This window comes from Cottoperca gobio, chromosome 5, assembly GCF_900634415.1.
Source record: "Cottoperca gobio chromosome 5, fCotGob3.1, whole genome shotgun sequence".
NCBI lineage: Eukaryota > Metazoa > Chordata > Actinopteri > Perciformes > Bovichtidae > Cottoperca > Cottoperca gobio.
This window is the reverse complement of record NC_041359.1, coordinates 3,506,362-3,533,326: the sequence shown is the minus strand read 5'-3', so window position 1 is coordinate 3,533,326 and position 26,965 is coordinate 3,506,362. Positions and strand designations below refer to the sequence as shown.

Genomic DNA, 26,965 nt, shown 5'->3' with positions numbered 1-26,965 from the left:
AGAGCTTGTTTCTGCCGAAACCCGGGATTGAACCAGGGACATTTAGATCTTCAGTCTAACGCTCTCCCAACTGAGCTATTTCGGCATAAAAAGCCAAATTATGGTGGCCTTCAGGTGGAAAATATAGTCATGTGGAAAATATAGTCGAGAAGAAATTATCTACTTTTTGTTCAGCAGTATTTTCAATTGGCCATCAAGAGACTGTTGTGCTGTCTCTTAGCTTGTGACCAACTAAACTGCAGTTTACAATGCAGGTATAATAGAAAGCACAAGGATGAAATGGGGACATTTCCCTAATCAGACTGCTTTTAGTACTCATCTCTAACCATCATGGTAACGTGTCCCCAAAACAGAGCTTGTTTCTGCCGAAACCCGGGATTGAACCAGGGACATTTAGATCTTCAGTCTAACGCTCTCCCAACTGAGCTATTTCGGCATAAAAAGCCAAATTATGGTGGCCTTCAGGTGGAAAATATAGTCATGTGGAAAATATAGTCGAGAAGAAATTATCTACTTTTTGTTCAGCAGTATTTTCAATTGGCCATCAAGAGACTGTTGTGCTGTCTCTTAGCTTGTGACCAACTAAACTGCAGTTTACAATGCAGGTATAATAGAAAGCACAAGGATGAAATGGGGACATTTCCCTAATCAGACTGCTTTTAGTACTCATCTCTAACCATCATGGTAACGTGTCCCCAAAACACAGCTTGTTGCTGCCGAAACCCGGGATTGAACCAGGGACATTTAGATCTTCAGTCTAACGCTCTCCCAACTGAGCTATTTCGGCATAAAAAGCCAAATTATGGTGGCCTTCAGGTGGAAAATATAGTCATGTGGAAAATATAGTCGAGAAGAAATTATCTACTTTTTGTTCAGCAGTATTTTCAATTGGCCATCAAGAGACTGTTGTGCTGTCTCTTAGCTTGTGACCAACTAAACTGCAGTTTACAATGCAGGTATAATAGAAAGCACAAGGATGAAATGGGGACATTTCCCTAATCAGACTGCTTTTAGTACTCATCTCTAACCATCATGGTAACGTGTCCCCAAAACAGAGCTTGTTTCTGCCGAAACCCGGGATTGAACCAGGGACATTTAGATCTTCAGTCTAACGCTCTCCCAACTGAGCTATTTCGGCATAAAAAGCCAAATTATGGTGGCCTTCAGGTGGAAAATATAGTCATGTGGAAAATATAGTCGAGAAGAAATTATCTACTTTTTGTTCAGCAGTATTTTCAATTGGCCATCAAGAGACTGTTGTGCTGTCTCTTAGCTTGTGACCAACTAAACTGCAGTTTACAATGCAGGTATAATAGAAAGCACAAGGATGAAATGGGGACATTTCCCTAATCAGACTGCTTTTAGTACTCATCTCTAACCATCATGGTAACGTGTCCCCAAAACAGAGCTTGTTGCTGCCGAAACCCGGGATTGAACCAGGGACATTTAGATCTTCAGTCTAACGCTCTCCCAACTGAGCTATTTCGGCATAAAAAGCCAAATTATGGTGGCCTTCAGGTGGAAAATATAGGTCATGTGGAAAATATAGTCGAGAAGAAATTATCTACTTTTTGTTCAGCAGTATTTTCAATTGGCCATCAAGAGACTGTTGTGCTGTCTCTTAGCTTGTGACCAACTAAACTGCAGTTTACAATGCAGGTATAATAGAAAGCACAAGGATGAAATGGGGACATTTCCCTAATCAGACTGCTTTTAGTACTCATCTCTAACCATCATGGTAACGTGTCCCCAAAACAGAGCTTGTTGCTGCCGAAACCCGGGATTGAACCAGGGACATTTAGATCTTCAGTCTAACGCTCTCCCAACTGAGCTATTTCGGCATAAAAAGCCAAATTATGGTGGCCTTCAGGTGGAAAATATAGTCATGTGGAAAATATAGTCGAGAAGAAATTATCTACTTTTTGTTCAGCAGTATTTTCAATTGGCCATCAAGAGACTGTTGTGCTGTCTCTTAGCTTGTGACCAACTAAACTGCAGTTTACAATGCAGGTATAATAGAAAGCACAAGGATGAAATGGGGACATTTCCCTAATCAGACTGCTTTTAGTACTCATCTCTAACCATCATGGTAACGTGTCCCCAAAACAGAGCTTGTTTCTGCCGAAACCCGGGATTGAACCAGGGACATTTAGATCTTCAGTCTAACGCTCTCCCAACTGAGCTATTTCGGCATAAAAAGCCAAATTATGGTGGCCTTCAGGTGGAAAATATAGTCATGTGGAAAATATAGTCGAGAAGAAATTATCTACTTTTTGTTCAGCAGTATTTTCAATTGGCCATCAAGAGACTGTTGTGCTGTCTCTTAGCTTGTGACCAACTAAACTGCAGTTTACAATGCAGGTATAATAGAAAGCACAAGGATGAAATGGGGACATTTCCCTAATCAGACTGCTTTTAGTACTCATCTCTAACCATCATGGTAACGTGTCCCCAAAACAGAGCTTGTTTCTGCCGAAACCCGGGATTGAACCAGGGACATTTAGATCTTCAGTCTAACGCTCTCCCAACTGAGCTATTTCGGCATAAAAAGCCAAATTATGGTGGCCTTCAGGTGGAAAATATAGTCATGTGGAAAATATAGTCGAGAAGAAATTATCTACTTTTTGTTCAGCAGTATTTTCAATTGGCCATCAAGAGACTGTTGTGCTGTCTCTTAGCTTGTGACCAACTAAACTGCAGTTTACAATGCAGGTATAATAGAAAGCACAAGGATGAAATGGGGACATTTCCCTAATCAGACTGCTTTTAGTACTCATCTCTAACCATCATGGTAACGTGTCCCCAAAACAGAGCTTGTTTCTGCCGAAACCCGGGATTGAACCAGGGACATTTAGATCTTCAGTCTAACGCTCTCCCAACTGAGCTATTTCGGCATAAAAAGCCAAATTATGGTGGCCTTCAGGTGGAAAATATAGTCATGTGGAAAATATAGTCGAGAAGAAATTATCTACTTTTTGTTCAGCAGTATTTTCAATTGGCCATCAAGAGACTGTTGTGCTGTCTCTTAGCTTGTGACCAACTAAACTGCAGTTTACAATGCAGGTATAATAGAAAGCACAAGGATGAAATGGGGACATTTCCCTAATCAGACTGCTTTTAGTACTCATCTCTAACCATCATGGTAACGTGTCCCCAAAACAGAGCTTGTTTCTGCCGAAACCCGGGATTGAACCAGGGACATTTAGATCTTCAGTCTAACGCTCTCCCAACTGAGCTATTTCGGCATAAAAAGCCAAATTATGGTGGCCTTCAGGTGGAAAATATAGTCATGTGGAAAATATAGTCGAGAAGAAATTATCTACTTTTTGTTCAGCAGTATTTTCAATTGGCCATCAAGAGACTGTTGTGCTGTCTCTTAGCTTGTGACCAACTAAACTGCAGTTTACAATGCAGGTATAATAGAAAGCACAAGGATGAAATGGGGACATTTCCCTAATCAGACTGCTTTTAGTACTCATCTCTAACCATCATGGTAACGTGTCCCCAAAACAGAGCTTGTTTCTGCCGAAACCCGGGATTGAACCAGGGACATTTAGATCTTCAGTCTAACGCTCTCCCAACTGAGCTATTTCGGCATAAAAAGCCAAATTATGGTGGCCTTCAGGTGGAAAATATAGTCATGTGGAAAATATAGTCGAGAAGAAATTATCTACTTTTTGTTCAGCAGTATTTTCAATTGGCCATCAAGAGACTGTTGTGCTGTCTCTTAGCTTGTGACCAACTAAACTGCAGTTTACAATGCAGGTATAATAGAAAGCACAAGGATGAAATGGGGACATTTCCCTAATCAGACTGCTTTTAGTACTCATCTCTAACCATCATGGTAACGTGTCCCCAAAACAGAGCTTGTTGCTGCCGAAACCCGGGATTGAACCAGGGACATTTAGATCTTCAGTCTAACGCTCTCCCAACTGAGCTATTTCGGCATAAAAAGCCAAATTATGGTGGCCTTCAGGTGGAAAATATAGGTCATGTGGAAAATATAGTCGAGAAGAAATTATCTACTTTTTGTTCAGCAGTATTTTCAATTGGCCATCAATGAGGACTGTTGTGCTGTCTCTTAGCTTGTGACCAACTAAACTGCAGTTTACAATGCAGGTATAATAGAAAGCACAAGGATGAAATGGGGACATTTCCCTAATCAGACTGCTTTTAGTACTCATCTCTAACCATCATGGTAACGTGTCCCCAAAACAGAGCTTGTTTCTGCCGAAACCCGGGATTGAACCAGGGACATTTAGATCTTCAGTCTAACGCTCTCCCAACTGAGCTATTTCGGCATAAAAAGCCAAATTATGGTGGCCTTCAGGTGGAAAATATAGTCATGTGGAAAATATAGTCGAGAAGAAATTATCTACTTTTTGTTCAGCAGTATTTTCAATTGGCCATCAAGAGACTGTTGTGCTGTCTCTTAGCTTGTGACCAACTAAACTGCAGTTTACAATGCAGGTATAATAGAAAGCACAAGGATGAAATGGGGACATTTCCCTAATCAGACTGCTTTTAGTACTCATCTCTAACCATCATGGTAACGTGTCCCCAAAACAGAGCTTGTTTCTGCCGAAACCCGGGATTGAACCAGGGACATTTAGATCTTCAGTCTAACGCTCTCCCAACTGAGCTATTTCGGCATAAAAAGCCAAATTATGGTGGCCTTCAGGTGGAAAATATAGTCATGTGGAAAATATAGTCGAGAAGAAATTATCTACTTTTTGTTCAGCAGTATTTTCAATTGGCCATCAAGAGACTGTTGTGCTGTCTCTTAGCTTGTGACCAACTAAACTGCAGTTTACAATGCAGGTATAATAGAAAGCACAAGGATGAAATGGGGACATTTCCCTAATCAGACTGCTTTTAGTACTCATCTCTAACCATCATGGTAACGTGTCCCCAAAACAGAGCTTGTTTCTGCCGAAACCCGGGATTGAACCAGGGACATTTAGATCTTCAGTCTAACGCTCTCCCAACTGAGCTATTTCGGCATAAAAAGCCAAATTATGGTGGCCTTCAGGTGGAAAATATAGTCATGTGGAAAATATAGTCGAGAAGAAATTATCTACTTTTTGTTCAGCAGTATTTTCAATTGGCCATCAAGAGACTGTTGTGCTGTCTCTTAGCTTGTGACCAACTAAACTGCAGTTTACAATGCAGGTATAATAGAAAGCACAAGGATGAAATGGGGACATTTCCCTAATCAGACTGCTTTTAGTACTCATCTCTAACCATCATGGTAACGTGTCCCCAAAACAGAGCTTGTTTCTGCCGAAACCCGGGATTGAACCAGGGACATTTAGATCTTCAGTCTAACGCTCTCCCAACTGAGCTATTTCGGCATAAAAAGCCAAATTATGGTGGCCTTCAGGTGGAAAATATAGTCATGTGGAAAATATAGTCGAGAAGAAATTATCTACTTTTTGTTCAGCAGTATTTTCAATTGGCCATCAAGAGACTGTTGTGCTGTCTCTTAGCTTGTGACCAACTAAACTGCAGTTTACAATGCAGGTATAATAGAAAGCACAAGGATGAAATGGGGACATTTCCCTAATCAGACTGCTTTTAGTACTCATCTCTAACCATCATGGTAACGTGTCCCCAAAACAGAGCTTGTTTCTGCCGAAACCCGGGATTGAACCAGGGACATTTAGATCTTCAGTCTAACGCTCTCCCAACTGAGCTATTTCGGCATAAAAAGCCAAATTATGGTGGCCTTCAGGTGGAAAATATAGGTCATGTGGAAAATATAGTCGAGAAGAAATTATCTACTTTTTGTTCAGCAGTATTTTCAATTGGCCATCAATGAGACTGTTGTGCTGTCTCTTAGCTTGTGACCAACTAAACTGCAGTTTACAATGCAGGTATAATAGAAAGCACAAGGATGAAATGGGGACATTTCCCTAATCAGACTGCTTTTAGTACTCATCTCTAACCATCATGGTAACGTGTCCCCAAAACAGAGCTTGTTTCTGCCGAAACCCGGGATTGAACCAGGGACATTTAGATCTTCAGTCTAACGCTCTCCCAACTGAGCTATTTCGGCATAAAAAGCCAAATTATGGTGGCCTTCAGGTGGAAAATATAGTCATGTGGAAAATATAGTCGAGAAGAAATTATCTACTTTTTGTTCAGCAGTATTTTCAATTGGCCATCAAGAGACTGTTGTGCTGTCTCTTAGCTTGTGACCAACTAAACTGCAGTTTACAATGCAGGTATAATAGAAAGCACAAGGATGAAATGGGGACATTTCCCTAATCAGACTGCTTTTAGTACTCATCTCTAACCATCATGGTAACGTGTCCCCAAAACAGAGCTTGTTTCTGCCGAAACCCGGGATTGAACCAGGGACATTTAGATCTTCAGTCTAACGCTCTCCCAACTGAGCTATTTCGGCATAAAAAGCCAAATTATGGTGGCCTTCAGGTGGAAAATATAGTCATGTGGAAAATATAGTCGAGAAGAAATTATCTACTTTTTGTTCAGCAGTATTTTCAATTGGCCATCAAGAGACTGTTGTGCTGTCTCTTAGCTTGTGACCAACTAAACTGCAGTTTACAATGCAGGTATAATAGAAAGCACAAGGATGAAATGGGGACATTTCCCTAATCAGACTGCTTTTAGTACTCATCTCTAACCATCATGGTAACGTGTCCCCAAAACAGAGCTTGTTTCTGCCGAAACCCGGGATTGAACCAGGGACATTTAGATCTTCAGTCTAACGCTCTCCCAACTGAGCTATTTCGGCATAAAAAGCCAAATTATGGTGGCCTTCAGGTGGAAAATATAGTCATGTGGAAAATATAGTCGAGAAGAAATTATCTACTTTTTGTTCAGCAGTATTTTCAATTGGCCATCAAGAGACTGTTGTGCTGTCTCTTAGCTTGTGACCAACTAAACTGCAGTTTACAATGCAGGGTATAATAGAAAGCACAAGGATGAAATGGGGACATTTCCCTAATCAGACTGCTTTTAGTACTCATCTCTAACCATCATGGTAACGTGTCCCCAAAACAGAGCTTGTTTCTGCCGAAACCCGGGATTGAACCAGGGACATTTAGATCTTCAGTCTAACGCTCTCCCAACTGAGCTATTTCGGCATAAAAAGCCAAATTATGGTGGCCTTCAGGTGGAAAATATAGGTCATGTGGAAAATATAGTCGAGAAGAAATTATCTACTTTTTGTTCAGCAGTATTTTCAATTGGCCATCAAGAGGACTGTTGTGCTGTCTCTTAGCTTGTGACCAACTAAACTGCAGTTTACAATGCAGGTATAATAGAAAGCACAAGGATGAAATGGGGACATTTCCCTAATCAGACTGCTTTTAGTACTCATCTCTAACCATCATGGTAACGTGTCCCCAAAACAGAGCTTGTTTCTGCCGAAACCCGGGATTGAACCAGGGACATTTAGATCTTCAGTCTAACGCTCTCCCAACTGAGCTATTTCGGCATAAAAAGCCAAATTATGGTGGCCTTCAGGTGGAAAATATAGTCATGTGGAAAATATAGTCGAGAAGAAATTATCTACTTTTTGTTCAGCAGTATTTTCAATTGGCCATCAAGAGACTGTTGTGCTGTCTCTTAGCTTGTGACCAACTAAACTGCAGTTTACAATGCAGGTATAATAGAAAGCACAAGGATGAAATGGGGACATTTCCCTAATCAGACTGCTTTTAGTACTCATCTCTAACCATCATGGTAACGTGTCCCCAAAACAGAGCTTGTTTCTGCCGAAACCAGGGATCGAACCAGGGACCTTTAGATCTTCAGTCTAACGCTCCCGGAACCAAACAAGCTGTGTTTTGGGGACACGTTACCATGATGGTTAGAGATGAGTACTAAAAGCAGTCTGATTAGGGAAATGTCCCCATTTCATCCTTGTGCTTTCTATTATACCTGCATTGTAAACTGCAGTTTAGTTGGTCACAAGCTAAGAGACAGCACAACAGTCTCTTGATGGCCAATTGAAAATACTGCTGAACAAAAAGTAGATAATTTCTTCTCGACTATATTTTCCACATGACTATATTTTCCACCTGAAGGCCACCATAATTTGGCTTTTTATGCCGAAATAGCTCAGTTGGGAGAGCGTTAGACTGAAGATCTAAAGGTCCTGGTTCGATCCCTGGTTTCGGCAGAAACAAGCTCTGTTTTTGGGGACCACGTTACCATGATGGTTAGAGATGAGTACTAAAAGCAGTCTGATTAGGGAAATGTCCCCATTCATCCCTGTGCTTTCTATTATACCTGCATTGTAACTGCAGTTTAGTTGGTCACAAGCTAAGAGAGACAGCACAACAGTCTCATGATGGCCAATGGAAAATACTGCTGAACAAAAAGTAGATAATTTCTTCTCGACTATATTTTTCCACATGACTATATTTTCCACCTGAGGCCACCATAATTTGGCTTTTTGTGCCGAAATAGCTCAGTTGGGATGAGCGTTAGACTGAAGATCTAAATGTCCCTGGTTTCGATCCCTGGTTTCGGCAGAAACAAGCTCTTTTTTGGGGACACGTTACCATGATGGTTAGAGATGAGTACTAAACCAGTCTGATTAGGGAAAATGTCCCCATTTCATCCTTGTGCTTTCTATTATACCTGCATTGTAAACTGCAGTTTAGTTGGTCACAAGCTAAGAGACAGCACAACAGCCTCATTGATGGCCAATTGAAAATACTGCTGAACAAAAAGTAGATAATTTCTTCTCGACTATATTTTCCACATGACCATATTTTCCACCTGAAGGCCACCATAATTGGCTTTTTATGCCGAAATAGCTCAGTTGGGAGAGCGTTAGACTGAAGATCTAAATGTCCCTGGTTCAATCCCGGGTTTCGGCAGCAACAAGCTCTGTTTGGGGACACGTTACCATGATGGTTAGAGATGAGTACTAAAAGCAGTCTGATTAGGGAAATGTCCCCATTTCATCCTTGTGCTTTCTATTATACCTGCATTGTAAACTGCAGTTTAGTTGGTCACAAGCTAAGAGACAGCACAACAGCCTCATGATGGCCAATTGAAAATACTGCTGAACAAAAAGTAGATAATTTCTTCTCGACTATATTTTCCACATGAACCATATTTTCCACCTGAAGGCCACCATAATTTGGCTTTTTATGCCGAAATAGCTCAGTTGGGAGAGCGTTAGACTGAAGATCTAAATGTCCCTGGTTCAATCCCGGGTTTCGGCAGCAACAAGCTGTGTTTTGGGGACACGTTAACATGATGGTTAGAGATGAGTACTAAAAGCAGTCTGATTAGGGAAATGTCCCCATTTCATCCTTGTGCTTTCTATTATACCCTGCATTGTAAACTGCAGTTTAGTTGGTCACAAGCTAAGAGACAGCACAACAGTCTCTTGATGGCCAATTGAAAATACTGCTGAACAAAAAGTAGATAATTTCTTCTCGACTATATTTTCCACATGACTATATTTTCCACCTGAAGGCCACCATAATTTGGCTTTTTATGCCGAAATAGCTCAGTTGGGAGAGCGTTAGACTGAAGATCTAAATGTCCCTGGTTCAATCCCGGGTTTCGGCAGAAACAAGCTCTGTTTTGGGGACACGTTACCATGATGGTTAGAGATGAGTACTAAAAGCAGTCTGATTAGGGAAATGTCCCCATTTCATCCTTGTGCTTTCTATTATACCTGCATTGTAAACTGCAGTTTAGTTGGTCACAAGGCTAAGAGACAGCACAACAGTCTCTTGATGGCCAATTGAAAATACTGCTGAACAAAAAGTAGATAATTTCTTCTCGACTATATTTTCCACATGACTATATTTTCCACCTGAGGGCCACCATAATTTGGCTTTTTATGCCGAAATAGCTCAGTTGGGAGAGCGTTAGACTGAAGATCTAAAGGTCCCTGGTTCGATCCCTGGTTTCGGCAGAAACAAGCTCTGTTTTGGGGACACGTTACCATGATGGTTAGAGATGAGTACTAAAAGCAGTCTGATTAGGGAAATGTCCCCATTTCATCCTTGTGCTTTCTATTATACCTGCATTGTAAACTGCAGTTTAGTTGGTCACAAGCTAAGAGACAGCACAACAGTCTCTTGATGGCCAATTGAAAATACTGCTGAACAAAAAGTAGATAATTTCTTCTCGACTATTTTCCACATCACTATATTTTCCACCTGAAGGGCCACCATAATTTGGCTTTTTAGTGCCGAAATAGCTCAGTTGGGAGAGCGTTAGACTGAAGATCTAAAGGTCCCTGGTTCGATCCCTGGTTTCGGCAGAAACAAGCTCTATTTTGGGGACACGTTACCATGATGGTTAGAGATGAGTACTAAAAGCAGTCTGATTAGGGAAATGTCCCCGTTTCATCCCTGTGCTTTATATTATACCTGCATTGTAAACTGCAGTTTAGTTGGTCACAAGCTAAGAGACAGCACAACATGCCTCATGATGGCCAATTGAAAATACTGCTGAACAAAAAGTAGATAATTTCTTCTCGACTATATTTTCCACATGACCATATTTTCCACCTGACGGCCACCATAATTTGGCTTTTTATGCCGAAATAGCTCAGTTGGGAGAGCGTTAGACTGAAGATCTAAATGTCCCTGGTTCAATCCCGGGTTTCGGCAGCAACAAGCTGTGTTTTGGGGACACGTTACCATGATGGTTAGAGATGAGTACTAAAAGCAGTATGATTAGGAAAATGTCCCCATTTCATCCTTGTGCTTTCTATTATACCTGCATTGTAAACTGCAGTTTAGTTGGTCACAAGCTAAGAGACAGCACAACAGCCTCATGATGGCCAATTGAAAATACTGCTGAACAAAAAGTAGATAATTTCTTCTCGACTATATTTTCCACATGACCATATTTTCCACCTGAAGGCCACCATAATTTGGCTTTTTATGCCGAAATAGCTCAGTTGGGAGAGCGTTAGACTGAAGATCTAAATGTCCCTGGTTCAATCCCGGGTTTCGGCAGCAACAAGCTGTGTTTTGGGGACACGTTAACATGATGGTTAGAGATGAGTACTAAAAGCAGTCTGATTAGGGAAATGTCCCCATTTCATCCTTGTGCTTTCTATTATACCCGCATTGTAAACTGCAGTTTAGTTGGTCACAAGCTAAGAGACAGCACAACAGTCTCTTGATGGCCAATTGAAAATACTGCTGAACAAAAAGTAGATAATTTCTTCTCGACTATATTTTCCACATGACTATATTTTCCACCTGAAGGCCACCATAATTTGGCTTTTTATGCCGAAATAGCTCAGTTGGGAGAGCGTTAGACTGAAGATCTAAATGTCCCTGGTTCAATCCCGGGTTTCGGCAGAAACAAGCTCTGTTTTGGGGACACGTTACCATGATGGTTAGAGATGAGTACTAAAAGCAGTCTGATTAGGGAAATGTCCCCATTTCATCCTTGTGCTTTCTATTATACCTGCATTGTAAACTGCAGTTTAGTTGGTCACAAGCTAAGAGACAGCACAACAGTCTCTTGATGGCCAATTGAAAATACTGCTGAACAAAAAGTAGATAATTTCTTCTCGACTATATTTTCCACATGACTATATTTTCCACCTGAGGGCCACCATAATTTGGCTTTTTATGCCGAAATAGCTCAGTTGGGAGAGCGTTAGACTGAAGATCTAAAGGTCCCTGGTTCGATCCCTGGTTTCGGCAGAAACAAGCTCTGTTTTGGGGACACGTTACCATGATGGTTAGAGATGAGTACTAAAAGCAGTCTGATTAGGGAAATGTCCCCATTTCATCCTTGTGCTTTCTATTATACCTGCATTGTAAACTGCAGTTTAGTTGGTCACAAGCTAAGAGACAGCACAACAGTCCTCATGATGGCCAATTGAAAATACTGCTGAACAAAAAGTAGATAATTTCTTCTCGACTATATTTTCCACATGACCTATATTTTCCACCTGAAGGCCACCATAATTTGGCTTTTTATGCCGAAATAGCTCAGTTGGGAGAGCGTTAGACTGAAGATCTAAATGTCCCTGGTTCAATCCCGGGTTTCGGCAGAAACAAGCTCTGTTTTGGGGACACGTTACCATGATGGTTAGAGATGAGTACTAAAAGCAGTCTGATTAGGGAAATGTCCCCATTTCATCCTTGTGCTTTCTATTATACCTGCATTGTAAACTGCAGTTTAGTTGGTCACAAGCTAAGAGACAGCACAACAGTCTCTTGATGGCCAATTGAAAATACTGCTGAACAAAAAGTAGATAATTTCTTCTCGACTATATTTTCCACATGACTATATTTTCCACCTGAAGGCCACCATAATTTGGCTTTTTATGCCGAAATAGCTCAGTTGGGAGAGCGTTAGACTGAAGATCTAAATGTCCCTGGTTCAATCCCGGGTTTCGGCAGCAACAAGCTCTGTTTTGGGGACACGTTACCATGATGGTTAGAGATGAGTACTAAAAGCAGTCTGATTAGGGAAATGTCCCCATTTCATCCTTGTGCTTTCTATTATACCTGCATTGTAAACTGCAGTTTAGTTGGTCACAAGCTAAGAGACAGCACAACAGTCTCTTGATGGCCAATTGAAAATACTGCTGAACAAAAAGTAGATAATTTCTTCTCGACTATATTTTCCACATGACTATATTTTCCACCTGAAGGCCACCATAATTTGGCTTTTTATGCCGAAATAGCTCAGTTGGGAGAGCGTTAGACTGAAGATCTAAATGTCCCTGGTTCAATCCCTGGTTTCGGCAGAAACAAGCTCTGTTTTGGGGACACGTTACCATGATGGTTAGAGATGAGTACTAAAAGCAGTCTGATTAGGGAAATGTCCCCATTTCATCCTTGTGCTTTCTATTATACCTGCATTGTAAACTGCAGTTTAGTTGGTCACAAGCTAAGAGACAGCACAACAGTCTCTTGATGGCCAATTGAAAATACTGCTGAACAAAAAGTAGATAATTTCTTCTCGACTATATTTTCCACATGACTATATTTTCCACCTGAAGGCCACCATAATTTGGCTTTTTATGCCGAAATAGCTCAGTTGGGAGAGCGTTAGACTGAAGATCTAAATGTCCCTGGTTCAATCCCGGGTTTCGGCAGCAACAAGCTGTGTTTTGGGGACACGTTAACATGATGGTTAGAGATGAGTACTAAAAGCAGTCTGATTAGGGAAATGTCCCCGTTTCATCCCTGTGCTTTCTATTATACCTGCATTGTAAACTGCAGTTTAGTTGGTCACAAGCTAAGAGACAGCACAACAGCCTCATGATGGCCAATTGAAAATACTGCTGAACAAAAAGTAGATAATTTCTTCTCGACTATATTTTCCACATGACCATATTTTCCACCTGAAGGCCACCATAATTTGGCTTTTTATGCCGAAATAGCTCAGTTGGGAGAGCGTTAGACTGAAGATCTAAATGTCCCTGGTTCAATCCCGGGTTTCGGCAGCAACAAGCTGTGTTTTGGGGACACGTTAACATGATGGTTAGAGATGAGTACTAAAAGCAGTCTGATTAGGGAAATGTCCCCATTTCATCCTTGTGCTTTCTATTATACCTGCATTGTAAACTGCAGTTTAGTTGGTCACAAGCTAAGAGACAGCACAACAGTCTCTTGATGGCCAATTGAAAATACTGCTGAACAAAAAGTAGATAATTTCTTCTCGACTATATTTTCCACATGACTATATTTTCCACCTGAAGGCCACCATAATTTGGCTTTTTATGCCGAAATAGCTCAGTTGGGAGAGCGTTAGACTGAAGATCTAAATGTCCCTGGTTCAATCCCGGGTTTCGGCAGCAACAAGCTCTGTTTTGGGGACACGTTAACATGATGGTTAGAGATGAGTACTAAAAGCAGTCTGATTAGGGAAATGTCCCCATTTCATCCCTGTGCTTTCTATTATACCTGCATTGTAAACTGCAGTTTAGTTGGTCACAAGCTAAGAGACAGCACAACAGTCTCTTGATGGCCAATTGAAAATACTGCTGAACAAAAAGTAGATAATTTCTTCTCGACTATATTTTCCACATGACTATATTTTCCACCTGAAGGCCACCATAATTTGGCTTTTTATGCCGAAATAGCTCAGTTGGGAGAGCGTTAGACTGAAGATCTAAATGTCCCTGGTTCAATCCCGGGATTTCGGCAGCAACAAGCTGTGTTTTGGGGACACGTTAACATGATGGTTAGAGATGAGTACTAAAAGCAGTCTGATTAGGGAAATGTCCCCGTTTCATCCCTGTGCTTTATATTATACCTGCATTGTAAACTGCAGTTTAGTTGGTCACAAGCTAAGAGACAGCACAACAGCCTCATGATGGCCAATTGAAAATACTGCTGAACAAAAAGTAGATAATTTCTTCTCGACTATATTTTCCACATGACCATATTTTCCACCTGAAGGCCACCATAATTTGGCTTTTTATGCCGAAATAGCTCAGTTGGGAGAGCGTTAGACTGAAGATCTAAATGTCCCTGGTTCAATCCCGGGTTTCGGACAGCAACAAGCTGTGTTTTGGGGACACGTTAACATGATGGTTAGAGATGAGTACTAAAAGCAGTCTGATTAGGGAAATGCTCCCCGTTTCATCCCTGTGCTTTATATTATACCTGCATTGTAAACTGCAGTTTAGTTGGTCACAAGCTAAGAGACAGCACAACAGCCTCATGATGGCCAATTGAAAATACTGCTGAACAAAAAGTAGATAATTTCTTCTCGACTATATTTTCCACATGACCATATTTTCCACCTGAAGGCCACCATAATTTGGCTTTTTATGCCGAAATAGCTCAGTTGGGAGAGCGTTAGACTGAAGATCTAAATGTCCCTGGTTCAATCCTGGGTTTCGGCAGCAACAAGCTGTGTTTTGGGGACACAGTTACCATGATGGTTAGAGATGAGTACTAAAAGCAGTCTGATTAGGGAAATGTCCCCATTTCATCCCTGTGCTTTCTATTATACCTGCATTGTAAACTGCAGTTTAGTTGGTCACAAGCTAAGAGACAGCACAACAGCCTCATGATGGCCAATTGAAAATACTGCTGAACAAAAAGTAGATAATTTCTTCTCGACTATATTTTCCACATGACCATATTTTCCACCTGAAGGCCACCATAATTTGGCTTTTTATGCCGAAATAGCTCAGTTGGGAGAGCGTTAGACTGAAGATCTAAATGTCCCTGGTTCAATCCCGGGTTTCGACAGCAACAAGCTGTGTTTTGGGGACACGTTAACATGATGGTTAGAGATGAGTACTAAAAGCAGTCTGATTAGGGAAATCTCCCCGTTTCATCCCTGTGCTTTATATTATACCTGCATTGTAAACTGCAGTTTAGTTGGTCACAAGCTAAGAGACAGCACAACAGCCTCATGATGGCCAATTGAAAATACTGCTGAACAAAAAGTAGATAATTTCTTCTCGACTATATTTTCCACATGACCATATTTTCCACCTGAAGGCCACCATAATTTGGCTTTTTATGCCGAAATAGCTCAGTTGGGAGAGCGTTAGACTGAAGATCTAAATGTCCCTGGTTCAATCCTGGGTTTCGGCAGCAACAAGCTGTGTTTTGGGGACACGTTACCATGATGGTTAGAGATGAGTACTAAAAGCAGTCTGATTAGGGAAATGTCCCCATTTCATCCCTGTGCTTTCTATTATACCTGCATTGTAAACTGCAGTTTAGTTGGTCACAAGCTAAGAGACAGCACAACAGTCTCTTGATGGCCAATTGAAAATACTGCTGAACAAAAAGTAGATAATTTCTTCTCGACTATATTTTCCACATGACTATATTTTCCACCTGAAGGCCACCATAATTTGGCTTTTTATGCCGAAATAGCTCAGTTGGGAGAGCGTTAGACTGAAGATCTAAATGTCCCTGGTTCAATCCCGGGTTTCGGCAGCAACAAGCTGTGTTTTGGGGACACGTTAACATGATGGTTAGAGATGAGTACTAAAAGCAGTCTGATTAGGGAAATGTCCCCGTTTCATCCCTGTGCTTTCTATTATACCTGCATTGTAAACTGCAGTTTAGTTGGTCACAAGCTAAGAGACAGCACAACAGCCTCATGATGGCCAATTGAAAATACTGCTGAACAAAAAGTAGATAATTTCTTCTCGACTATATTTTCCACATGACCATATTTTCCACCTGAAGGCCACCATAATTTGGCTTTTTATGCCGAAATAGCTCAGTTGGGAGAGCGTAAGAATGAAGATCTAAATGTCCCTGGTTCAATCCCGGGATTCGGCAGCAACAAGCTGTGTTTTGGGGACACGTTAACATGATGGTTAGAGATGAGTACTAAAAGCAGTCTGATTAGGGAAATGTCCCCGTTTCATCCCTGTGCTTTATATTATACCTGCATTGTAAACTGCAGTTTAGTTGGTCACAAGCTAAGAGACAGCACAACAGTCTCTTGATGGCCAATTGAAAATACTGCTGAACAAAAAGTAGATAATTTCTTCTCGACTATATTTTCCACATGACTATATTTTCCACCTGAAGGCCACCATAATTTGGCTTTTTATGCCGAAATAGCTCAGTTGGGAGAGCGTTAGACTGAAGATCTAAATGTCCCTGGTTCAATCCCGGGTTTCGGCAGCAACAAGCTGTGTTTTGGGGACACGTTACCATGATGGTTAGAGATGAGTACTAAAAGCAGTCTGATTAGGGAAATGTCCCCATTTCATCCCTGTGCTTTCTATTATACCTGCATTGTAAACTGCAGTTTAGTTGGTCACAAGCTAAGAGACAGCATAACAGTCTCTTGATGGCCAATTGAAAATACTGCTGAACAAAAAGTAGATAATTTCTTCTCGACTATATTTTCCACATGACCATATTTTCCACCTGAAGGCCACCATAATTTGGCTTTTTATGCCGAAATAGCTCAGTTGGGAGAGCGTTAGACTGAAGATTTAAATGTCCCTGGTTCAATCCCGGGTTTCGGCAGCAACAAGCTGTGTTTTGGGGACACGTTAACATGATGGTTAGAGATGAGTACTAAAAGCAGTCTGATTAGGGAAATGTCCCCGTTTCATCCCTGTGCTTTATATTATACCTGCATTGTAAACTGCAGTTTAGTTTGTCACAAGCTAAGAGACAGCACAACAGCCTCATGATGGCCAATTGAAAATACTGCTGAACAAAAAGTAGATAATTTCTTCTCGACTATATTTTCCACATGACCATATTTTCCACCTGAAGGCCACCATAATTTGGCTTTTTATGCCGAAATAGCTCAGTTGGGAGAGCGTTAGACTGAAGATCTAAATGTCCCTGGTTCAATCCCGGGTTTCGACAGCAACAAGCTGTGTTTTGGGGACACGTTAACATGATGGTTAGAGATGAGTACTAAAAGCAGTCTGATTAGGGAAATCTCCCCGTTTCATCCCTGTGCTTTATATTATACCTGCATTGTAAACTGCAGTTTAGTTGGTCACAAGCTAAGAGACAGCACAACAGCCTCATGATGGCCAATTGAAAATACTGCTGAACAAAAAGTAGATAATTTCTTCTCGACTATATTTTCCACATGACCATATTTTCCACCTGAAGGCCACCATAATTTGGCTTTTTATGCCGAAATAGCTCAGTTGGGAGAGCGTTAGACTGAAGATCTAAATGTCCCTGGTTCAATCCCGGGTTTCGGCAGCAACAAGCTGTGTTTTGGGGAGACGTTACCATGATGGTTAGAGATGAGTACTAAAAGCAGTCTGATTAGGGAAATGTCCCCATTTCATCCCTGTGCTTTCTATTATACCTGCATTGTAAACTGCAGTTTAGTTGGTCACAAGCTAAGAGACAGCACAACAGCCTCATGATGGCCAATTGAAAATACTGCTGAACAAAAAGTAGATAATTTCTTCTCGACTATATTTTCCACATGACCATATTTTCCACCTGAAGGCCACCATAATTTGGCTTTTTATGCCGAAATAGCTCAGTTGGGAGAGCGTTAGACTGAAGATCTAAATGTCCCTGGTTCAATCCCGGATTTCGGCACCAACAAGCTCTGTTTTGGGGACACATTAACATGATGGTTAGAGATGAGTACTAAAACCAGTCTGATTAGGGAAATGTCCCCATTTCATCCTTGTGCTTTCTATTATACCTGCATTGTAAACTGCAGTTTAGTTGGTCACAAGCTAAGAGACAGCACAACAGTCTCTTGATGGCCAATTGAAAATACTGCTGAACAAAAAGTAGATAATTTCTTCTCGACTATATTTTCCACATGACTATATTTTCCACCTGAAGGCCACCATAATGTGGCTTTTTATGCCGAAATAGCTCAGTTGGGAGAGAGTTAGACTGAAGATCTAAATGTCCCTGGTTCAATCCCGGGTTTCGGCAGCAACAAGCTGTGTTTTGGGGACACGTTACCATGATGGTTAGAGATGAGTACTAAAAGCAGTCTGATTAGGGAAATGTCCCCATTTCATCCCTGTGCTTTCTATTATACCTGCATTGTAAACTGCAGTTTAGTTGGTCACAAGCTAAGAGACAGCACAACAGTCTCTTGATGGCCAATTGAAAATACTGCTGAACAAAAAGTAGATAATTTCTTCTCGACTATATTTTCCACATGACTATATTTTCCACCTGAAGGCCACCATAATTTGGCTTTTTATGCCGAAATAGCTCAGTTGGGAGAGCGTTAGACTGAAGATCTAAATGTCCCTGGTTCAATCCCGGGTTTCGGCAGCAACAAGCTATGTTTTGGGGACACGTTAACATGATGGTTAGAGATGAGTACTAAAAGCAGTCTGATTAGGGAAATGTCCCCGTTTCATCCCTGTGCTTTATATTATACCTGCATTGTAAACTGCAGTTTAGTTGGTCACAAGCTAAGAGACAACACAACAGCCTCATGATGGCCAATTGAAAATACTGCTGAACAAAAAGTAGATAATTTCTTCTCGACTATATTTTCCACATGACCATATTTTCCACCTGAAGGCCACCATAATTTGGCTTTTTATGCCGAAATAGCTCAGTTGGGAGAGCGTTAGACTGAAAATCTAAATGTCCCTGGTTCAATCCCGGGTTTCGACAGCAACAAGCTGTGTTTTGGGGACACGTTAACATGATGGTTAGAGATGAGTACTAAAAGCAGTCTGATTAGGGAAATCTCCCCGTTTCATCCCTGTGCTTTATATTATACCTGCATTGTAAACTGCAGTTTAGTTGGTCACAAGCTAAGAGACAGCACAACAGCCTCATGATGGCCAATTGAAAATACTGCTGAACAAAAAGTAGATAATTTCTTCTCGACTATATTTTCCACATGACCATATTTTCCACCTGAAGGCCACCATAATTTGGCTTTTTATGCCGAAATAGCTCAGTTGGGAGAGCGTTAGACTGAAGATCTAAATGTCCCTGGTTCAATCCTGGGTTTCGGCAGCAACAAGCTGTGTTTTGGGGACACGTTACCATGATGGTTAGAGATGAGTACTAAAAGCAGTCTGATTAGGGAAATGTCCCCATTTCATCCCTGTGCTTTCTATTATACCTGCATTGTAAACTGCAGTTTAGTTGGTCACAAGCTAAGAGACAGCACAACAGCCTCATGATGGCCAATTGAAAATACTGCTGAACAAAAAGTAGATAATTTCTTCTCGACTATATTTTCCACATGACCATATTTTCCACCTGAAGGCCACCATAATTTGGCTTTTTATGCCGAAATAGCTCAGTTGGGAGAGCGTTAGACTGAAGATCTAAATGTCCCTGGTTCAATCCCGGGTTTCGACAGCAACAAGCTGTGTTTTGGGGACACGTTAACATGATGGTTAGAGATGAGTACTAAAAGCAGTCTGATTAGGGAAATCTCCCCGTTTCATCCCTGTGCTTTATATTATACCTGCATTGTAAACTGCAGTTTAGTTGGTCACAAGCTAAGAGACAGCACAACAGCCTCATGATGGCCAATTGAAAATACTGCTGAACAAAAAGTAGATAATTTCTTCTCGACTATATTTTCCACATGACCATATTTTCCACCTGAAGGCCACCATAATTTGGCTTTTTATGCCGAAATAGCTCAGTTGGGAGAGCGTTAGACTGAAGATCTAAATGTCCCTGGTTCAATCCTGGGTTTCGGCAGCAACAAGCTGTGTTTTGGGGACACGTTACCATGATGGTTAGAGATGAGTACTAAAAGCAGTCTGATTAGGGAAATGTCCCCATTTCATCCCTGTGCTTTCTATTATACCTGCATTGTAAACTGCAGTTTAGTTGGTCACAAGCTAAGAGACAGCACAACAGTCTCTTGATGGCCAATTGAAAATACTGCTGAACAAAAAGTAGATAATTTCTTCTCGACTATATTTTCCACATGACTATATTTTCCACCTGAAGGCCACCATAATTTGGCTTTTTATGCCGAAATAGCTCAGTTGGGAGAGCGTTAGACTGAAGATCTAAAGGTCCCTGCTTCGATCCCTGGTTTCGGCAGAAACAAGCTCTGTTTTGGGGACACGTTACTATGATGGTTAGAGATGAGTACTAAAAGCAGTCTGATTAGGGAAATGTCCCCATTTCATCCTTGTGCTTTCTATTATACCTGCATTGTAAACTGCAGTTTAGTTGGTCACAAGCTAAGAGACAGCACAACAGCCTCTTGATGGCCAATTGAAAATACTGCTGAACAAAAAGTAGATAATTTCTTCTCGACTATATTTTCCACATGACTATATTTTCCACCTGAAGGCCACCATAATTTAGCTTTTTATGCCGAAATAGCTCAGTTGGGAGAGCGTTAGACTGAAGATCTAAATGTCCCTGGTTCAATCTCGGGTTTCGTCAGCAACAAGCTGTGTTTTGGGGACACGTTAACATGATGGTTAGAGATGAGTACTAAAAGCAGTCTGATTAGGGAAATGTCCCCATTTCATCCTTGTGCTTTCTATTATACCTGCATTGTAAACTGCAGTTTAGTTGGTCACAAGCTAAGAGACAGCACAACAGTCTCTTGATGGCCAATTGAAAATACTGCTGAACAAAAAGTAGATAATTTCTTCTCGACTATATTTTCCACATGACTATATTTTATACCTGAAGGCCACCATAATGTGGCTTTTTGTGCCAAAATAGCTCAGTTGGGAGAGCGTTAGACTGAAGATCTAAAGGTCCCTGCTTCGATCCCTGGTTTCGGCAGAAACAAGCTCTGTTTTGGGGACACGTTACCATGATGGTTAGAGATGAGTACTAAAAGCAGTCTGATTAGGGAAATGTCCCCATTTCATCCTTGTGCTTTCTATTATACCTGCATTGTAAACTGCAGTTTAGTTGGTCACAAGCTAAGAGACAGCACAACAGCCTCTTGATGGCCAATTGAAAATACTGCTGAACAAAAAGTAGATAATTTCTTCTCGACTATATTTTCCACATGACTATATTTTCCACCTGAAGGCCACCATAATTTAGCTTTTTATGCCGAAATAGCTCAGTTGGGAGAGCGTTAGACTGAAGATCTAAATGTCCCTGGTTCAATCCCGGGTTTCGTCAGCAACAAGCTGTGTTTTGGGGACACGTTAACATGATGGTTAGAGATGAGTACTAAAAGCAGTCTGATTAGGGAAATGTCCCCATTTCATCCTTGTGCTTTCTATTATACCTGCATTGTAAACTGCAGTTTAGTTGGTCACAAGCTAAGAGACAGCACAACAGTCTCTTGATGGCCAATTGAAAATACTGCTGAACAAAAAGTAGATAATTTCTTCTCGACTATATTTTCCACATGACTATATTTTATACCTGAAGGCCACCATAATTTGGCTTTTTATGCCGAAATAGCTCAGTTGGGAGAGCGTTAGACTGAAGATCTAAATTTCCCTGGTTCGATCCCTGGTTTCGGCAGAAACAAGCTCTGTTTTGGGGACACGTTACCATGATGGTTAGAGATGAGTACTAAAAGCAGTCTGATTAGGGAAATGTCCCCATTTCATCCTTGTGCTTTCTATTATACCTGCATTACTTATTTTGTTTATCTTACTCTCCCTTTCTGTTTGTCTCTTTCAGGTGGGGATCATACTGGTGCAGTGCCTGTTGTTGATCTTCTACACCAGCTGTGTTTTTCTCTTTATTGGTACATGCGTGTTGGGACTGTGCATCAGCAGTGTGTTCCCATCGATGTTGGCCTTTACAGAGGACATACTAGACTACAAAGGTAAACTAAAGCCCCTTTCCCTCTGGGCAGAAAACCCACTAACATCTGGCTTTTATCTACGTGGGAAAGGTTACAATCGCCAATTCCAATGAAGTTGGGACGTTGTTTAAAACGTAAATAAAAACAGAATACAACTTTTCAACTTATATTCAATTGAATACCCTACAAAGACAAGATATTTAATGGTCAAACTGATAAAGTTTGTTTCTTTGCAAATATTCACTCATTTTGAATTTGATGCCTGCAACACGTTCCAAAAAAAGCTGGGACAGGGGCATGTTTACCACTGTGTTACATTACTTTCCTTTTAACAACACTCAATAATTTTTCGGAACTGAGGACACTAATTGTTGAAGCTTTGTAGATGGAATTCTTTCCCATTCTTGCTTGATATACGACTTCAGTTGCTCAACGGTCCGTAGTCTCTGTTGTCGTATTTTGATCTTCATAATGGGCCACACATTTTCAATGGGAGACAGGTCTGGACTGCAGGCAGGCCAGTCTAGTACCCGCACCCTTTTACTACGAAGCCACGCTGTTGTAACACGGGCAGAATGGGGCTTGGCATTGTCTTGCTGAAATAAGCAGGGACGTCCCTGAAAAAGACGTCGCTTGGATGGCTGCATATGTTGCTCCAAAACCTGCATGTACCTTTCAGCATTAATGGTGCCCTCACACATGTGCAAGTTACCCATGCCATGGGCACTAACACACCCCCACCCCATACCATCACAGATGCTGTTTTTTTTAACTTTGCGCTGATAACAATCTGGATGGTCCTTTTCCTCTTTAGCCCGGAAGACACGACGTCCATGATTTCCAAAAACAATTTGAAATGTGGACTCATCAGACCACAGCACACTTTTCCACTTTGCTTCAGTCCATCTCAGATGAGCTCGGGCCCAGAGAAGCCGGTGGCGTTTCTGGGTGATATATGGCTTTCGCCATATGGTAGAGTTTTAACTTGCACTTGTAGATGTAGCGATGAACTGCTTTAACTGACAATGGTTTTCCGAAGTGTTCCTGAGCACACGTGGTAATATCCTTTACAGAATGATCTCGGTTTTTAATGCAGTGCCGCCTGAGGGATCGAAGGTCACAGGCATTCAATGTTGTTTTTCAGCCTTGCCGCTTACGTGCAGAGATTTCTCCGGATTCTCTGAATCCTTTGATAATATTATGGACTGTAGATGATGAAATCCCTAAAATTCCTTGCAATTGTAGTTGAGAAACGTTGTTCTTAAACTGTTGGACTATTTGCTCACGCAGTTATTCACAAAGTGGTGAACCTCACTCCATCCTTGCTTGTGAACGACTGAGCCTTTCGGGGATGCTCCTTTTATACCCAATCATGACACTCACCTGTTTCCAATTAACCTGTTAAACTGTGGAATGTCCCAAACAGGTGTTTTTTGAGAATTCCTCAATTTTCCCAGTCTTTTATTGCCCCTGTCCCAGCTTTTTTGGAACGTCTTGCAGGCTTCAAATTCGAAATGTGTGAATATTTGCAAAAAAACATGCAAGGCTGCAGTGGATTTAAAGTATCTTTGCCCTGAAAATTCTTTGACGCACACATATAAGACTGAATATAATGTTCTATTTAAAAATAAAGATTGACGTTATTACGTGTTATTGAGAAGAGAGTGCCTTAAATGATAGTGCAGTTTAAGATTGGACAGAGAGAAGGGGAATGACATGCAGCAAATAGTAGCAGGTCTGTTTCGAACCCCGGGCCGCTGAAGCAAACATTTGAATGTGGGTCACCTGCTCTACGAGCTGCACCACCAGGGATGTGTAATGTACACGTTGGATGTACATTATCTTTTCAACAGATTTAGATTTGGTATCTTTACTTGCTCACAAAGAAGATGATGCTGGGGTGCATAACAATTGTTTCGCTAGTTGGCTGGCTCCATAATGATCCAATACAAACGCAACAGCAACAATGCATACTACGACAACAACAACCCACACATTCATGGTTATATAAAGTGTTGATTATGAGAGGGCTCAATTGCGGTTCGCTCCCCCTTATATTTCGAATCGCACGCCAAACCCGCGAACCTGTTCCTGAATCAGTCACGTGGTACGGCTTCGAACGTCATCACATACGTCATCAACACAAGCCTCGATACTCGCTTCACAAAACTCGTCCGCGATTACTTGACACACGCTTCGAAGCCTCAGCACGAAAGGACACATCACTATTGAACACTGCTTCGTCTCTTTTGTCCCGGATTGAATGTGCCCCTCTGACAAAACATCTGGCCCCAGGCAGGCCCCCCCAGTGATATTGGTCTAGAACCGCCACTGACAGGGTCAATTCAGCTTTCTCACTTGTGCCTTGCTAATGGTGTATAAAGCTTAGCTGACTGGTATTGTTACACCTGATGTTAGATAGCTACCAAGGCTAACAGTAATAGAGCGTGAATGAACCAGGATCTCTGATACATTTTGGATGATGTAGTTATCATTTCCCATCATCTAAAATCCGACCATCCATCATCTATTTCTTGTGTTAAAGGTTGTGCCACAACTGTCCTGGTGACCAGTGCCAGCTCAGGAGAGATGATGCTGCAGCTGCTCGTTGGATCGGTAAGACATTTCTCATGAGTTTCCTTTCTTCTTGAATGTCATTTTATTCACAATACTGATTTCATATAAACCAATGCTTCCACATTTAGTATTTTCACATGACTTGTATCAGGGTTATCTCTGTACATTGCTTATTTTTCTTGATACATTGATATTTACTTCACAGTACTGTATAACTGGTTGCCCGCTGTTCACAAGGATTAGTGTGACGGTGGCCCGCTGTGTCTGCCATTAAAAATTGTGTGTGTGCGTGTGTGTGTGTGTGTGTGTGTGTGTGTGTGTGTGTGTGTGTGTGTGTGTGTGTGTGTGTGTGTTTCTGCAGGTGATCCACAGTCAGGGAAGTTACTCTTTCCTGTTGTGTTGTACAGTAGCATCATTCATTGGCTTCTGCCTGTTCCTGCTGCTCCTCTATGTCCAGCATTGCCACAGAAGCTGCAGCACAGGTAAACACACATCAGGTAGACACATAAAGAGAATGAATTAAATTCCAACAACACTCTCTGTTTCGAGAATAAAAATTCAGCTTTAAGTGAAAGGTTGTAGAAATATTTATTTTAGAAACATTGATGTCACATAGCAACCTGCATACCTATTGCTAGATGACTATTTATGCAATGTGACTTCATTTGACTTGGAAATGAAGAGCGTCTCGGGTGAAAAAAAGAATCCAAAGCAGGGGGAGGCTGCAGTGGAGGAGAAGCTGACAGCAGAAGCAGTAACACAAGTGACACATAGGTACACAGACTGGATCAGGGTTAATTGAGAGAGAATATTGTACCAGTGTGGTGAGATATGATCGGTGGGGGAGGCTCAGTTGACACCCCTTTGCATGAGGCACAAGGCAATTATCCTGAATAATGCATTAAGAACTTACTGATCATGTAATTCCCTTCTTTCTCTTAAAAGATTGTTTAAAGGCAGAGTGTAGTATGTAGGTTTTTGGTGTTAAAATCAGCCAAAGAGAGCATAAAATGAAGATATTGCAGCTTATCCTTCTATACCACAAAACCCCTATTATCTCAACAGGGGGGCTGTTGTTACTGTACCTTTGTAGGGCAGTACTGAAGTGTAATATGTGCAGCGGCCCCAGGCTGTGAAACACAAGAATTCAGAAACTAGTAACAAAACACATAACATTTAGCAATTTAGAAGAAGGCACCACATATCGTTGTTCTTCTTCTTTTGAATTTTTTATAAATAGCTTTTTAAAATTGAACAGAGACTGAGGTGTGGAACAATAACATGAGGGTTAGAATGGGATCAACAATTACCATCTTTCTTATTCTTGTGATTGGATGTAGAGTTAGGGAGGGCTTTTGTTGTGTGTACCCTTATTTGAGCAATTTCAATACAGTAATCTACCGTTCTGAAAAACAAGACACTAAAAGCTTCCTTTGTATAATTCACTTTGCACATAAAACAAATGTCCCTTGTGCTTAAAGCGAGAGCTGCAGAGTAGCAGTTAGTAGCTCTAGTTTCAAACATAGACAGTGGCTGGAGTATTTGTTTAAAAAATGTGACGCATCATTTGTTTGTCATAAATTTGGCAACCATTGCAAATGTAATTTGTAATGTGTTGCACACATTGGGACAGCTAATGCTTTATTAATCAAACTAATCAACCTTGTTTATCTCTCAGATCCGTCTCAAAACACAGACATGAAAGAGCTGCCACAGCCAGAAGGCTCGTGATCAGAGGGTCCCTGAGAGACTGGGGGGGGAGACCAGAGGACACAAATGACCGAGTGCTCTGGTCGATGGAAAGAGAGCATGGGGGAAAGAACCAGCTCTGAAATTCCCACATCACACCCCAGTCTCAGAATAGGAGCTTCATCCTGGTCTCCTCCAACTGAACATTTTTGACCTAAAGAAATCTACTTTCAAGCCTGATGATCAACAAGCAGCTCCTAGATGAGCAGTACTTGACTTAATTTAATTATGGGCACAATCATGTCTTACAGCACATTATAACTCTCTTCTAGCTTGATTCAAAAGACACTTTAATGATTAAGTGAGTTTTAACACCTGCACTTCAGTTCATTTGGTTGGGAACCAAAGTAAAAACATACATTGTAGCATTTCAGTTGTGGTCCGGGTTAGGCTCCAAAAGCAGCAAACATGAAGTTATACAGACTGACCGGTAACTCGTTGATTGGACACTTTTGACGATAGTCATCCAGCATCACCAGGACCCACGTGGGAAGAT

The 26,965-nt window shown here is 41.2% G+C and overlaps 1 protein-coding gene and 42 non-coding genes across 43 annotated transcripts in view; 21 read left to right on the top strand and 22 right to left on the bottom strand.

Annotated features, from left to right (window-relative positions):
- The window catches only part of mfsd4aa (major facilitator superfamily domain containing 4Aa), a 72,786-nt gene extending 46,335 nt beyond the window's left edge, over positions 1 to 26,451 (top strand). Inside the window, exons 7-10 of the mRNA XM_029432225.1 lie at positions 22,017 to 22,164; positions 24,689 to 24,759; positions 25,082 to 25,202; positions 26,399 to 26,451. Of these exons, the coding sequence (XP_029288085.1) occupies positions 22,017 to 22,164; positions 24,689 to 24,759; positions 25,082 to 25,202; positions 26,399 to 26,451 (393 nt within the window). The remainder of the gene's footprint in view (positions 1 to 22,016; positions 22,165 to 24,688; positions 24,760 to 25,081; positions 25,203 to 26,398) is intronic.
- On the bottom strand, positions 13 to 85 carry trnaf-gaa (transfer RNA phenylalanine (anticodon GAA)). The gene has a single exon. It is a non-coding gene; the product is annotated as a tRNA-Phe (tRNA).
- trnaf-gaa (transfer RNA phenylalanine (anticodon GAA)) lies at positions 364 to 436 on the bottom strand. The gene has a single exon. It is a non-coding gene; the product is annotated as a tRNA-Phe (tRNA).
- Positions 715 to 787, bottom strand: trnaf-gaa (transfer RNA phenylalanine (anticodon GAA)). The gene has a single exon. It is a non-coding gene; the product is annotated as a tRNA-Phe (tRNA).
- trnaf-gaa (transfer RNA phenylalanine (anticodon GAA)) lies at positions 1,066 to 1,138 on the bottom strand. The gene has a single exon. It is a non-coding gene; the product is annotated as a tRNA-Phe (tRNA).
- Positions 1,417 to 1,489, bottom strand: trnaf-gaa (transfer RNA phenylalanine (anticodon GAA)). Its single transcript has one exon. It is a non-coding gene; the product is annotated as a tRNA-Phe (tRNA).
- trnaf-gaa (transfer RNA phenylalanine (anticodon GAA)) lies at positions 1,769 to 1,841 on the bottom strand. Its single transcript has one exon. It is a non-coding gene; the product is annotated as a tRNA-Phe (tRNA).
- trnaf-gaa (transfer RNA phenylalanine (anticodon GAA)) lies at positions 2,120 to 2,192 on the bottom strand. The gene has a single exon. It is a non-coding gene; the product is annotated as a tRNA-Phe (tRNA).
- trnaf-gaa (transfer RNA phenylalanine (anticodon GAA)) lies at positions 2,471 to 2,543 on the bottom strand. The gene has a single exon. It is a non-coding gene; the product is annotated as a tRNA-Phe (tRNA).
- Positions 2,822 to 2,894, bottom strand: trnaf-gaa (transfer RNA phenylalanine (anticodon GAA)). The gene has a single exon. It is a non-coding gene; the product is annotated as a tRNA-Phe (tRNA).
- Positions 3,173 to 3,245, bottom strand: trnaf-gaa (transfer RNA phenylalanine (anticodon GAA)). Its single transcript has one exon. It is a non-coding gene; the product is annotated as a tRNA-Phe (tRNA).
- trnaf-gaa (transfer RNA phenylalanine (anticodon GAA)) lies at positions 3,524 to 3,596 on the bottom strand. The gene has a single exon. It is a non-coding gene; the product is annotated as a tRNA-Phe (tRNA).
- trnaf-gaa (transfer RNA phenylalanine (anticodon GAA)) lies at positions 3,875 to 3,947 on the bottom strand. The gene has a single exon. It is a non-coding gene; the product is annotated as a tRNA-Phe (tRNA).
- On the bottom strand, positions 4,229 to 4,301 carry trnaf-gaa (transfer RNA phenylalanine (anticodon GAA)). The gene has a single exon. It is a non-coding gene; the product is annotated as a tRNA-Phe (tRNA).
- On the bottom strand, positions 4,580 to 4,652 carry trnaf-gaa (transfer RNA phenylalanine (anticodon GAA)). Its single transcript has one exon. It is a non-coding gene; the product is annotated as a tRNA-Phe (tRNA).
- Positions 4,931 to 5,003, bottom strand: trnaf-gaa (transfer RNA phenylalanine (anticodon GAA)). Its single transcript has one exon. It is a non-coding gene; the product is annotated as a tRNA-Phe (tRNA).
- On the bottom strand, positions 5,282 to 5,354 carry trnaf-gaa (transfer RNA phenylalanine (anticodon GAA)). The gene has a single exon. It is a non-coding gene; the product is annotated as a tRNA-Phe (tRNA).
- trnaf-gaa (transfer RNA phenylalanine (anticodon GAA)) lies at positions 5,633 to 5,705 on the bottom strand. Its single transcript has one exon. It is a non-coding gene; the product is annotated as a tRNA-Phe (tRNA).
- On the bottom strand, positions 5,986 to 6,058 carry trnaf-gaa (transfer RNA phenylalanine (anticodon GAA)). Its single transcript has one exon. It is a non-coding gene; the product is annotated as a tRNA-Phe (tRNA).
- trnaf-gaa (transfer RNA phenylalanine (anticodon GAA)) lies at positions 6,337 to 6,409 on the bottom strand. Its single transcript has one exon. It is a non-coding gene; the product is annotated as a tRNA-Phe (tRNA).
- Positions 6,688 to 6,760, bottom strand: trnaf-gaa (transfer RNA phenylalanine (anticodon GAA)). The gene has a single exon. It is a non-coding gene; the product is annotated as a tRNA-Phe (tRNA).
- Positions 7,040 to 7,112, bottom strand: trnaf-gaa (transfer RNA phenylalanine (anticodon GAA)). The gene has a single exon. It is a non-coding gene; the product is annotated as a tRNA-Phe (tRNA).
- Positions 7,393 to 7,465, bottom strand: trnaf-gaa (transfer RNA phenylalanine (anticodon GAA)). The gene has a single exon. It is a non-coding gene; the product is annotated as a tRNA-Phe (tRNA).
- On the top strand, positions 8,081 to 8,152 carry trnaf-gaa (transfer RNA phenylalanine (anticodon GAA)). Its single transcript has one exon. It is a non-coding gene; the product is annotated as a tRNA-Phe (tRNA).
- On the top strand, positions 8,786 to 8,858 carry trnaf-gaa (transfer RNA phenylalanine (anticodon GAA)). Its single transcript has one exon. It is a non-coding gene; the product is annotated as a tRNA-Phe (tRNA).
- trnaf-gaa (transfer RNA phenylalanine (anticodon GAA)) lies at positions 9,137 to 9,209 on the top strand. Its single transcript has one exon. It is a non-coding gene; the product is annotated as a tRNA-Phe (tRNA).
- trnaf-gaa (transfer RNA phenylalanine (anticodon GAA)) lies at positions 9,489 to 9,561 on the top strand. The gene has a single exon. It is a non-coding gene; the product is annotated as a tRNA-Phe (tRNA).
- On the top strand, positions 9,841 to 9,913 carry trnaf-gaa (transfer RNA phenylalanine (anticodon GAA)). The gene has a single exon. It is a non-coding gene; the product is annotated as a tRNA-Phe (tRNA).
- Positions 10,192 to 10,264, top strand: trnaf-gaa (transfer RNA phenylalanine (anticodon GAA)). Its single transcript has one exon. It is a non-coding gene; the product is annotated as a tRNA-Phe (tRNA).
- Positions 10,544 to 10,616, top strand: trnaf-gaa (transfer RNA phenylalanine (anticodon GAA)). The gene has a single exon. It is a non-coding gene; the product is annotated as a tRNA-Phe (tRNA).
- Positions 10,895 to 10,967, top strand: trnaf-gaa (transfer RNA phenylalanine (anticodon GAA)). Its single transcript has one exon. It is a non-coding gene; the product is annotated as a tRNA-Phe (tRNA).
- On the top strand, positions 11,246 to 11,318 carry trnaf-gaa (transfer RNA phenylalanine (anticodon GAA)). Its single transcript has one exon. It is a non-coding gene; the product is annotated as a tRNA-Phe (tRNA).
- On the top strand, positions 11,597 to 11,669 carry trnaf-gaa (transfer RNA phenylalanine (anticodon GAA)). The gene has a single exon. It is a non-coding gene; the product is annotated as a tRNA-Phe (tRNA).
- trnaf-gaa (transfer RNA phenylalanine (anticodon GAA)) lies at positions 11,950 to 12,022 on the top strand. The gene has a single exon. It is a non-coding gene; the product is annotated as a tRNA-Phe (tRNA).
- Positions 12,301 to 12,373, top strand: trnaf-gaa (transfer RNA phenylalanine (anticodon GAA)). Its single transcript has one exon. It is a non-coding gene; the product is annotated as a tRNA-Phe (tRNA).
- Positions 12,652 to 12,724, top strand: trnaf-gaa (transfer RNA phenylalanine (anticodon GAA)). The gene has a single exon. It is a non-coding gene; the product is annotated as a tRNA-Phe (tRNA).
- Positions 13,003 to 13,075, top strand: trnaf-gaa (transfer RNA phenylalanine (anticodon GAA)). Its single transcript has one exon. It is a non-coding gene; the product is annotated as a tRNA-Phe (tRNA).
- On the top strand, positions 13,354 to 13,426 carry trnaf-gaa (transfer RNA phenylalanine (anticodon GAA)). The gene has a single exon. It is a non-coding gene; the product is annotated as a tRNA-Phe (tRNA).
- On the top strand, positions 13,705 to 13,777 carry trnaf-gaa (transfer RNA phenylalanine (anticodon GAA)). The gene has a single exon. It is a non-coding gene; the product is annotated as a tRNA-Phe (tRNA).
- Positions 15,815 to 15,887, top strand: trnaf-gaa (transfer RNA phenylalanine (anticodon GAA)). Its single transcript has one exon. It is a non-coding gene; the product is annotated as a tRNA-Phe (tRNA).
- Positions 16,517 to 16,589, top strand: trnaf-gaa (transfer RNA phenylalanine (anticodon GAA)). The gene has a single exon. It is a non-coding gene; the product is annotated as a tRNA-Phe (tRNA).
- On the top strand, positions 17,570 to 17,642 carry trnaf-gaa (transfer RNA phenylalanine (anticodon GAA)). The gene has a single exon. It is a non-coding gene; the product is annotated as a tRNA-Phe (tRNA).
- Positions 18,623 to 18,695, top strand: trnaf-gaa (transfer RNA phenylalanine (anticodon GAA)). The gene has a single exon. It is a non-coding gene; the product is annotated as a tRNA-Phe (tRNA).
- Positions 26,452 to 26,965: the final 514 nt, after the last annotated feature.